Below are 12,500 nucleotides of genomic sequence, written 5' to 3'. Positions count from 1 at the left end.
AGTATTCAGGAAACATGCAGGAATGATTTTTCAACTGTTTTATTTTGTAATTGAAATGTGTTTCAATTAAATTATTTTGTAAAGATATTTTTGCTTTTGTGTGTTTTTTTTATAAATAAAATCAGTGTCGATGATTTAAATCAAAGCCAAAGAAATAACTTTTTTTTTAAAAGATAAGAAGAAATAAAAGTGAGCAACGTGCTTCCAGCTGCATATAAAACAACGACGAATGAAGAGGATCTTGACTCCGTTTAGCGTCCGAGTTTAGTAAAATGTGTTCTAAAGTGCTGAAGTTGGATTACGATGCTCCTGTTTTAAGCTGATTAGATTTTATTCGGATTTAATTTTGTGTATAAACGTTAACAGAACGTCTTGTATTCGTGTAACGTACAGTAGGCTGCTGTCTTTTTTTACTGGTGACTTTACTGAGTTGTTGAAGAAAGTGAACAGGAGAATACAGGATGACGGTAACGGTACGCTGGACCAGGGAGCAAACAAGGATTATACCTTTTGAAAAGATTCACTGTTTTCACAGATTTCTTGTTGGAAGAATCAGAAATTAAATGTATGTAAAGTCCACGAGCGAAGGCTTAAACAGAGGCTTACTCTTACTAAATTTACACTTGTGTATAAAATATTTAGCCAAAAACAACAATTGAATTAATTAAGTAAAAAGAAAAACTAAAAAAAAATCTGACTTTTCTTTCTTATAATGTGTAAAACGGAGAATTATATTTTCATATTTCAAAGAGATATCAGGAATTATATCACAAAAAAATGTCCAGAATGTTTCTCCAGAGATTGTTGGTGAACTCAAAACCAAAACAGCTGGAAAAAAATAAATCCTCAGTTTGGAGATCAGAGGAGGAGCGATTTCCATCAAAGTCATCAGAAATAAAACTATGTAAAATAAATAAATAAATCATAATAAATTTGTAGGTAGCGCTGATATATCATTTTATAAGACATTTCTTTAATTTTATTATAAATAAAATATTTTTGAGGCAGAATCCACACTCTATCCCAATTCATGTTGTCCAAGACACAACCTCCAGCAGGGGGCGCTGCTCGCGGCGCGCTGTCTCCGTGTCTCCGTCATGAACCGAGAGGAAGAGAAGAAGAAGAGCTGCAGCTTTACAGCCTGAGCTCTTGCTAATCATTTCTACACTGCAATAATCTGACAGGATTTATTTAAACTACACAGTAACAATCTTATCTAGTGTGTGTGTGTGTGTGTGTGTGTGTGTGAGAGAGAGAGAGAGAGGTGATTAACTCCGCTCTGCTTTAAATCCTGAGGTAAGTTGAAGCTGTTCGCTGAGCTGCTCGGTCAACAGTTAGAGGCTGAATCCCAAACAGAGTTCCACTTTGTGTAGAAGTGCACTAGGTAGGGAGCAGATAAAGGCGCGGCACTGAAGTTCACTTTTATTTGTCTAGCGCTTTAACAATGGGCTTTGTCCCAAAGCAGCTTTACAGAAATATGAAGTGCACTACATCTAGTGGACAGTGTTGGGATTCAGCCTGCTAACTTCCTATCTTTCTATCTTTCTATCTATCTATCTATCTATCTATTAACTAGACAGAATTAGACAGAAACAGTAGAGAAGTGTAAACTCTGTCCTGAAGATGTTGAAAACGGAAAGTTACAGCTTCACCTCTGACTGTTACACAGCGCTGACACTGGAGACTCCTTCCATACACTTTACGTAAACATCTCCTTACAGAAAGCGTCACCACATCCCTGTGAATGAGTCGTTACTATAGAAACGATAAGGTATTAGAGTGAGAGCATTAATATAAACTCCTGCTACTGTTGTAGAGAATTAACCACCACCTTCTGTTAGCGTCTGGATCAGCTGGGTGAGGACATGCAGACGGACGTGTGCAGCACTTCCGATGGAAGAACATCGAGCTCGGTGGGACACGTCGCCTCTGTGGACCAACAGAACAGAGAACCCTGGAAGAAACCTCTGAAAGAGGAAGAAACTGATGAAGATGAGGATGAAGATTACTTCTGTAAGACAGTCACGTACTTCAGAGACGTGTCTACAGATGTAATAACACTTTAACGAGAGATGTAATAACACTTTAACGAGAGATGGAATAACACTTTAATGAGAGATGTAATGAGATGTAATGAGAGATGTAATAACACTTTAACGAGAGATGGAATAACACTTTAATGAGAGATGTAATGAGATGTAATGAGAGATGTAATAACACTTTAACGAGAGATGTAATGAGATGTAATAACACTTTAACGAGAGATGTAATGAGATGTAATGAGATGTAATGAGATGTAATAACACTTTAACGAGAGATGTAATGAGATGTAATAACACTTTAACGAGAGATGTAATGAGATGTAATGAGATGTAATGAGAGATGTAATAACACTTTAACGAGAGATGTAATGAGATGTAATAACACTTTAACGAGAGATGTAATGAGATGTAATGAGATGTAATGAGAGATGTCAGTCCACTTGTCAGTCTGCTGCAGTTCATCGTGTGTGTTGATGTTCTCGCTCCTGTTGAGAGTAAATCTGAAATGTTCTGAATCTGTAGATGGAGGAACTTGCAGCTCTGTGAAAGACGCAGAAGATCATCAGAACGCAGAATTCCAGATACTTATAAAAGAAGAAGAACCTGAACATGACGACATTCTCTGTAAGAGAGCAGGACGCGTCGGACTCTCCCGTTATAACGACACCACAGTGATGGTTTTTAGTTTGTTTAATGATATTGGTATTTATTTCGACTCAAAGTTATTTTATAATCAAATGAAATAGAGTGAGGAAAAAGTCACATGACGCATCTGAGACGCTTACGATATTTTGTTCTGAAGATGATTTTTTCATGTCTTTTTTTCTCTCGTTCCAGACTGTGAGGACTGCAGATCTTTCTTCATCAACAAGTGTGAGGTTCACGGTCCGGCTCTCTTCATCCCGGACATCGCGGTTCCACTGGGGGTCGCTGACCGGGCCAGACAAACCCTTCCTCCCGGTCTGGAGATCCGGAAGTCCAGTATTCCCGACGCAGGCCTGGGAGTGTTCAACAACAGCGACACTATTCCAGTCGGCGCTCACTTCGGGCCCTACCAGGGAGACACGGTGGACCGAGAGGAAGCCATGAACAGCTCCTACTCCTGGGTGGTGAGTTAGCTTCTTAGGACAGTTCAGTGTGTGATTACTGGTTGGTAAATCTGTCTCTCTCTGCGAGGTCGTATCTTCTACATCACTGCTCTGCTGATGATGCTCTCCTCCTGCTCCTGCTCCTCCTTCTCCTCTTCTCCCATCCTCATGTTTCTGTTCGGATCTCAGCATGTCTGGTGGACAGCTCATCAGGGATGGCAGCTCATCTCACCTGAGACTAAATCCCAGCAAAACTGAGCTGCTGTACATCCCTGGAGATGTCAAGATCTTGTGATCTCCTTGGAGAACTCTCAGATCTCACCATCAGACAACACAGGAAACGTTATATTTCAGGAAAACCTTACAATGCAGGTTTCTCCATTACAACGTCAGGAGGATCAGGAGGACTTTTCTCTCCATAGAGGTCACTCAGGTGTCATGTTGGGGTTTGACTGCTGCAGCTCGATTTTGGCAGGTGGGTTTTCATAACGATGCTGCGCTGATGACACTCAGCTCATCTTCTCCTTTCCTTCCTCACTCATGGGTCTGCTCGAGTCTCTGCAGCTGAAACTAAACTCCAGCAGAACTGAGCTTTGATCTATCCCTGGAGATGCATCCCGACATCAAGATCTTGTGATCTCCCTGTTCTTGAGTGGCCTTCGTAGAGGACACACAAGTGCTTCTTCATTTCACCGCTGGACTGCTACGACGTGCTCCTGGCAGGTCTGCCTCTCCAACTGATCAGTGTTTTAGACAGATTTAAAACACCGATGCTCTCCTACCAGGTCAAAAACAGACCTCCACCTACCTGCAGTCTAAATCAAACCCCACTCCACTCCGCCCATCGTCCCTCGTGCTGCAGGGAAGACTGATTTTACCTCCGTAATGTTTAATAGAATAAAATGTAAATGTATAACAGACATTAATGTTGTTTTTTGCAGATACATAAGAGTGAGCAGAGTGAAAAATACATCGATGCCACGTCAGAGCTGCATTCTAACTGGATGAGGTGAGAAATCTTACATGTTCATTATTCAGACTCTAAAAACGTCTTGCATAGATTTACTGTGCATATCTCTGCTGTTAAACCGGTATATACTGGTATAAACTGGTATAAACTGGTATATACCGTATAAACTGGTATAAACTGGTATATACCGTATAAACTGGTATATACCGGTATATACCGGTATATACCGTATAAACTGGTATATAGTGGTATAAACTGGTATATACTGGTATAAACTGGTATATACTGGTATATACCGTATAAACTGGTATATAGTGGTATAAACTGGTATATACCGGTATATACTGGTATATACTGGTATAAACTGGTATATACCGTATATACTGGTATATACTGGTATAAACTGGTATATACTGGTATATACCGTATAAACTGGTATATAGTGGTATAAACTGGTATATACTGGTATAAACTGGTATATACTGGTATATACCGTATAAACTGGTATATAGTGGTATAAACTGGTATATACTGGTATAAACTGGTATATACTGGTATATACCGTATAAACTGGTATATAGTGGTATAAACTGGTATATACTGGTATAAACTGGTATATACTGGTATATACCGTATAAACTGGTATATAGTGGTATAAACTGGTATATACTGGTATAAACTGGTATATACTGGTATATACCGTATAAACTGGTATATAGTGGTATAAACTGGTATATACCAGTATATACTGGTATATACTGGTATATACTGGTATAAACTGGTATATACCGTATATACTGGTATATACTGGTATAAACTGGTATATACCGGTATATACCGTATAAACTGGTATATAGTGGTATAAACTGGTATATACTGGTATAAACTGGTATATACTGGTATATACTGGTATAAACTGGTATATACTGGTATATACCGTATAAACTGGTATATAGTGGTATAAACTGGTATAAACTGGTATATAGTGGTATAAACTGGTATATACTGGTATAAACTGGTATATACTGGTATAAACTGGTATATAGTGGTATAAACTGGTATATAGTGGTATAAACTGGTATATACTGGTATAAACTGGTATATACCGGTATATACCGTATAAACTGGTATATAGTGGTATAAACTGGTATATACCAGTATATACTGGTATATACTGGTATATACTGGTATAAACTGGTATATACCGTATATACTGGTATATACTGGTATAAACTGGTATATACCGGTATATACCGTATAAACTGGTATATAGTGGTATAAACTGGTATATACTGGTATAAACTGGTATATACTGGTATATACTGGTATAAACTGGTATATACTGGTATATACCGTATAAACTGGTATATAGTGGTATAAACTGGTATAAACTGGTATATACCGTATAAACTGGTATATACTGCTATATACCGGTATATACCGTATAAACTGGTATATAGTGGTATATACTGGTATAAACTGGTATATACTGGTATATACTGGTATAAACTGGTATATACTGGTGTATACCGTATAAACTGGTATATAGTGGTATAAACTGGTATATACTGGTATAAACTGGTATATACTGGTATATACTGGTATAAACTGGTATATACTGGTATAAACTGGTATATACTGGTGTATACCGTATAAACTGGTATATAGTGGTATAAACTGGTATATACTGGTATAAACTGGTATATACTGGTATATACTGGTATAAACTGGTATATACTGGTATATACCGTATAAACTGGTATATAGTGGTATAAACTGGTATATACCGGTATATACCGGTATAAACTGGTATATACTGGTATATACCGTATAAACTGGTATATACTGGTATAAACTGGTATATACTGGTATAAACTGGTATATACTGGTATAAACTGGTATAAACTGGTTTATACTGGTTTCCTCTCAATCATTTTCTTTCCTTCTGTGTGAATCCCTCGTCCTCTCAGGTACGTGAATTGCGCCCGTAATGATGAAGAGCAGAATCTGGTGGCGTTTCAGTATCGAGGTGGGATCCTGTACCGCTGCTGTCGACCCATCGGACCTGGACACGAGTTGTTGCTGTGGTACGAAGAGGAGTTCGCTAAAGATCTCCACAGCTTCACCTTCAACTACATCTGGAACAGAAAGTGCTCCGTAAACGGTTACGTCCATTTATGACTTGATTGGGATTTTAATTATTTTAGAATTATATGATTCAAGGGCGTTTTGTTTTTTTCTTTGTCGGTTTTTTTCTCAGTTCAGTTTGGTTTGGAGAATGAGGGCAAGGGGACGAGGAAATATTAAACCGTGTGCTCCTCAGAACCACTCATCTAGAACTCCTTGTTCATTACTGATGATCATGTGACCTGGTCACATCTTCAGGAATCTGTCTGGTCTTCCAGAGACCCAGTAGATCATTTGATTATTTTCTGTGGGCTACGTCCGCACGAACATACAGATATAACTTCTGATATTCTTTTCTACTGCAGGAACGAACACCATCCTTCAAGTTTTCTCCTGCTCCTCATGTCCACTTTCTTATACATCCAAAAGTTATCTCCACAAACACATCAAGAGATGCCACCACGAGGAATACGTCCGACTCCTGAAATCAGGAGAGATTAAATACGAGAGTCTGGTGGCCTCGAAGAGCTCCAGTCAGTCTGCCGCGGTGTGCTTGGACGGTCTCGAAGCCGACTCTCCTCGCATGCAGATGCAGAAAGCTCCGCTCCAGTGCTCGGAATGCGGGAAGAATTTCATCCAGCGTAAACATCTGAAAGTGCACCAGCGTGTTCACACGGGCGAGAAGCCGTATCAGTGCTCGCAGTGCGGGAAGACTTTCACGCAGCGGAGCAGTCTCCAGCTCCACCAGCGCCTTCACACGCGAGAGAACCTGTGTCAGTGCTCGCAGTGCGGGAAGAGCTTCACTCAGCAGATCCATCTCCAGGCACACCAGCGCATCCACACGGGAGAGAAGCCGTATCAGTGCTCGCAGTGCGGGAAGAGTTTTAGCGAGAAAGGGAGTCTCCGACGACACCAGAACATCCACACCGGCGAGAAGCCGTACCACTGCTTGCAGTGCGGGAAGAGTTTCAGCGAGTTAGGAACTCTCACGCGACACCAGCGCATTCACACGGGAGAGAAACCCTATCAGTGCTCACACTGTGGGAAGAGTTTCAGTGAAAGAGGAAACCTCCGAACACACCAGCGTATCCACACGGAGGAGAAGCTGTATCACTGCGCACAGTGTGGGAAGAGTTTTACTCACCAGAGCACTCTCCAGCAGCACCAGCGCATTCACACCGGAGAGAAACCCTACTGCTGCACCGTGTGCGGGAAAAGCTTTACCCAGCACGGCAGCTTCCAAAAACACCAGCGCATTCACACCGGAGATAAACCCTACTACTGCTCCGTGTGCGGGAAGCACTTCACCCAGCAGGGCAACTTCCAGAAGCACCAGCGCATTCACACGTGAGAGAAACCGTCCTGCTGCGTACAGTGTGGGAGGAGCTTCATTCACGAGAGTCACCTCCGACTCCACCTGCGTGTCCACACTGAAGAACAGCTGGAAACGTCTCAGAGCGTGGGAAGAGCATTCCCGTATGATTATATATATATATATATAAATATATATATAAGTGGCGTGCGTAAGTACTCCACATTGAAGTGGAAAGACTAGGACTCTGTCGGAGACCTCGGTGCAGTGAGCAGTAAAGAGGGGATTAGTCAGAGAAACAACCGAGCGGCCAAGGGAGTGCTACCACCACCTCAGGGCCTCAGGGCCTCCACAAAACATAGCTCTTTGTGCCCAGGCCAAACAGGGTACTTTTTGGCTTAAGTTTTTAATTTCGGTCTCAGCAGACCGGACAACATGTGTTTGAGTCTCAAAATGGGATTTCACATCGATTTCTTTCATCTGTGTTTCATCTTGTCACTCTTCCATAAAGTCCAGTCTGTGTGCAGTGTTCAGGCTCGTGGTTGTGTCTGTGACTAATCCCCTCTTTACCCACTCACTGACTCGCTGCCTTTAGGTGTTCGGCCTCCTCGAGTCCTCCCCGAGTCGCGGTTCTGTCGCATTCCTTACGTTTTTAACCGCAGATGTAACGTCCCGTCTGCAGGAGGTTCCGAGTTCAGGATATTTTTTTAGAACAAAACCCTGACTGATATTTTTCCAGAACTTTGTTTTGATGGCTCGTTGGTCTTCATTAGGTTCTCTAACACACTCCGGGTTCCTCCAGGAACTGGAGATTTACACCGAGGTCATGTGACACTTTCATTACACACAGCTCCACTCTGTTCTACTCATCATCTCACTTCTGATGGAAACTCAACCACAACTATGTTAGGGGGTGAATACTTATGCACATACAGCTTTAATATATTTTTATTTCTAAATCATTTCCCTCCTACTTCAGTATTATGGGATGTTTTGTGTAGATTCATGGTATAAAATCCTGATGGAGTCCATTTCAGTTCTAAACTGTAACGCGTGGAAAAGTCCAAGGGGGTGAATACTTATGCACAGTGCTGTATTTTAAAAAAGATTTTCAGAAGATGTGTGTAAAGTCCCGGGTGTGTAGAGAGTGAGACGGAAGGAGCTGGAGGAGATCTGTTTCCTCGCTGTGTTTATAGAGAACAGGTTACCATTCTTTAAGTTGTGTTTCATGTGATGGAGGACAGACAGGTGTCTCCTGCACACAGACAGGTGTCTCCTGCACACAGACAGGTTAGACCACACCTACAGTAATGATTATTTCTGTCAGGTTTTACTTTCTAATAATAATAATAATAATAATAATAATAATAATAATAATAATAATAATCTGTTCTTATTAGTGATACACTCTTTCCGTTATTAGTGACGTTAGTAAATAAATATTAGAGTTTATATATCATCCTGTACTTTAGTAGTGTTGTAAGATATATGTAAGGTATATTTACGGTAATCTCTAAGGCGTTTTGATTTTCTTGTCACTCAGTTAAACCTGCGTGTAAATAAATGACCCTGGACATGCTTTCGATTAAATGTTTCCCATCAGACCCTGCTGTAAAAAACCTGTACAAACCATCACAGAAATTCTAATGGTTTCCACTACAAATACCGTTACAAACCATCAGCTGTTAAACATTAAAACTGTTACCATTACTGGTCCTTAATGGTATCCACTAGACATAACATGCCACCAATAGAAGGAAGCAGATTACCAGTAGAGACCCACAGGGACCATTACAGTTTCCATTTAAACCATTACAATTCCCATTATAACCATTAAAACCATTACAAATTCATCTGTTGTTGTTGTTGTTGTTGTTTTTCCACTAGGGTCTTCCTGTAAGAAATTGGGGTCCAAACTGCCCAAATAAGAATAATTTCCAACATAAAAATACATGATATGATATATTTGTCATTTTGTGAAAGAGAGACCAACATGGACCTGAAATCACTTTACACCTATGTCTCTGTTCACTTGGCGAGAAATTGACAGGGACGACAGAGACATCAGGGACGACCGGGACATCAGAGACATCAGGGATGACAGAGACACCAGGGACGACCGGGACACCAGAGACATCGGGGACATCAGAGACGACAGGGACATCAGGGACAACCGGGACATCAGGGACATCAGAGACGACAGGGATGACAGAGACATCAGGGACGACCGGGACACCAGAGACATCGGGGACATCAGGAACGACCTGGACATCAGGGACGACCTGGACATCAGGGACGACAGAGACATCAGGGACGACCTGGACATCAGGGACGACAGAGACATCAGGGACGACCTGGACATCAGGGATGACAGGGACGACCTGGACATCAGGGACGACAGAGACATCAGGGACGACCTGGACATCAGGGACATCAGGGACATCGCTCCACACAGTTTCATACAGGAAAACCAAATAAATTACAGGTCTTTATATTTATAACTGGTTTTCTTTTAAGGAGGGCTGAACTGCTGTTAAAAATCAATAAAACACGACATCTTGCCTGAAAACGTACTTATTACTATGAATTATTTTGTTTTTAGGAAACTAAACATGTTTCTTTAATAAACTGAAATGTTTATAATAAATAAAGTCTGTGTATTTATTACAGAAGCTTCTAGTGGCGTTGCTGCTTTTCCTGATATTATATAGAAGATTCTAGTCTTGGTTGCCACGGTGACGTAGAGGTTAACACGTTTGCTTCACACCTCCAGCGTTTTGGGTTCGAATCCCGCCTCCGTCCTGTGTTCGCAGAGTTTCTACACTCTCCCCATGCTTCAGGGGTTTCCTCCGGGTGCTCCGGTTTCCTCCCCCAGTCCAAAGACCTGCACTGTAGGCTGATTGGCAAAATGTCCAAAATGTCCGTAGTGTGTGTGCCCTGAGATGGATTGGCACCCCGTCCAGGGCGTCCCCCGCCTCATACCCCGAGCCCCTTGGGATAGGCTCCAGGCTCCCCGTGACCCTGTAGGATAAGCGCTACAGAAAATGGATGGATGGATTGTAGTCTCTATAATCGACGATCTCACAGTGTCAGCGTTGGCCAGTAGTAAGTGAGCGTAGCGTGTGTGTGACTCTGATTGGTCGACAGAGTGTAAAAGCCTCAAGCGTAGGATTAGTTTTTTTTTGATGAAGCGTTAGAGCGTTAATGAAGTAAAAAAAAAAAAAAGCAAAACAAATCAACTTTCTGACCTAAAAACAAACAAACAGACAGCTCTGGGTGACGCACAGTAATGACGTCACGGAGATCAGATCGGAATGCCGGAAGGCCACGTATGAACTTGAGAAAGGAGAAGAGGGAAAAGAAATGAAAAAAAGAAAAAAAAATCCCAGAAAAAATTAAATAAATAAAAAGGCAGCAGAGGGAGACGAGAGCGAGTGGCGTGGTGGTGAATATTCAGAGCGCCGCTAGGGGGCGATGTGCAGCTTCACCTGCTATAAACACACAGGAACAAAAGAAGACGCGCTGCAGCAGAGGAGCAGGAGGAGGAGCTTCCGCTCTCTCTCTCTGTCTCTCTCTCTCTGTCTCACACACACACACACATACACACACACACACATCCTCCACATCAGATCATCTGCACACTAAATGTTCACCACTGAGTAGAATTAGATCGAGTTGAAAATGGAAGCCGTTTATTGTGTGTGGATTTAAAGAGTCACTCAGTTCTGCTGTGAAGGCTGAGAGGTGAGTCACTGAGCTCCACATCCGCATTTCTCTCAAGCTCTGTGTGTGTGTGAGAGAGTGTGTGTGTGTGTGTTGTTGTTGTTGTTACAGCGGTGTAGAATTGAAACTGAACTGAATAGAATTGTAGCAGCTGAATTCTACTTCATACACAAGTGCAGTAATGCAGTAAGGGTAGTGTGTGTGTGTGTGTGTGTGTGTGTGTGTGTGTGTGTGTGAATGGCATTAGGAATTCAGAATGAAGTTTGCATGCATGTAGGGGTGGAGCGATATCACACAGATATCATATCACGATTCTCTCAGGCATTTCTACACGATATTTATGTGTGTATGTATTTATTTATTTATTTGTTATTTACTCACAACTGCTCCGGAGTTCTACGTCTATGACAGCTGCATTCATTTTGATATTAAAAAAAATAAATTCTATGAAGAAACGACGTGAATGTGTGCAGACACGCGCACACACACACACACACACACGCGCGCACACACACACGCACACGCGCACACACACACACACAGCTGAGAATATAACGGAGATTAAAAATGCATGCAGGACTGAGACGTTTTCCACGTGACTCTGACGCTGGTTTTATTCACGTGTGAGATCAGACAGAACCTGTTGTGCAGTCGTAACTGTACACTGCGTATAAAACCTGCCTTCACGTGCACCTTATATAACCCCATCCAAAGTTATGCGCTTGTATGGAGCGAGGATTAGTGTTTAACGTTTCCACGGCAACTGTGAGGGCACAAGTCCAGTAAGCTGCTTGAGTTAATTATCTCCGTCTCAGCAGAACCTGATCTGAGTGTAATTATTAAACGCAGGCGAGAAGAAGACGTGTTGAAGTTGTGTAACGTTCTGGGACAAGAACCCTGTGTAAAATTCACACACGTTATCCTTCACTACGGTGGATATATAACACCGTTACTAACACCTTTATTAACACCGTTACTAACACTGTTACTGCCTTTACTACCACCGTTACTAACACCTTTATTAACACGGTTACTAACACTGTTACTGCCTTTACTACCACCGTTACTAACACCTTTACTACCACCGTTACTAACACCTTTATTAACACCGTTACTAACACTGTTACTGCCTTTACTACCACCGTTACTAACACCTTTACTACCACCGTTACTAACACCTTTACTACCACCGTTACTAACACGGTTACTAACACTGTTACTGCCTTTACTACCACCGT

The 12,500-nt window shown here is 41.7% G+C and overlaps 2 protein-coding genes across 2 annotated transcripts in view; both read left to right on the top strand.

The window, feature by feature from the left end:
* LOC128611025 (zinc finger C3H1 domain-containing protein) overlaps positions 1-659 on the top strand; it is an 8,160-nt gene extending 7,501 nt beyond the window's left edge. Inside the window, exon 17 of the mRNA XM_053630238.1 lies at positions 1-659. This exon is cut by the window's left edge and continues 864 nt beyond it. The gene's annotated coding sequence lies outside the window, so the exon portion shown is untranslated.
* Positions 660-1,101: 442 nt separating this feature from the next.
* LOC128611024 (zinc finger protein 271) overlaps positions 1,102-12,500 on the top strand; it is a 28,987-nt gene continuing 17,588 nt past the window's right edge. The window contains exons 1-7 of the mRNA XM_053630237.1: positions 1,102-1,296; positions 1,842-2,013; positions 2,565-2,666; positions 2,880-3,151; positions 4,072-4,139; positions 6,071-6,264; positions 6,593-7,501. Coding sequence (XP_053486212.1) covers positions 1,866-2,013; positions 2,565-2,666; positions 2,880-3,151; positions 4,072-4,139; positions 6,071-6,264; positions 6,593-7,501 — 1,693 coding nt within the window. The 5' untranslated portion in view covers positions 1,102-1,296; positions 1,842-1,865. The remainder of the gene's footprint in view (positions 1,297-1,841; positions 2,014-2,564; positions 2,667-2,879; positions 3,152-4,071; positions 4,140-6,070; positions 6,265-6,592; positions 7,502-12,500) is intronic.

The sequence above is a fragment of the Ictalurus furcatus genome, chromosome 8 (assembly GCF_023375685.1).
Source record: "Ictalurus furcatus strain D&B chromosome 8, Billie_1.0, whole genome shotgun sequence".
In the NCBI taxonomy this organism is placed as follows: domain Eukaryota; kingdom Metazoa; phylum Chordata; class Actinopteri; order Siluriformes; family Ictaluridae; genus Ictalurus; species Ictalurus furcatus.
Note: the sequence above shows the minus strand (reverse complement) of the source record. Positions and strands in the feature narration are given on the sequence as shown.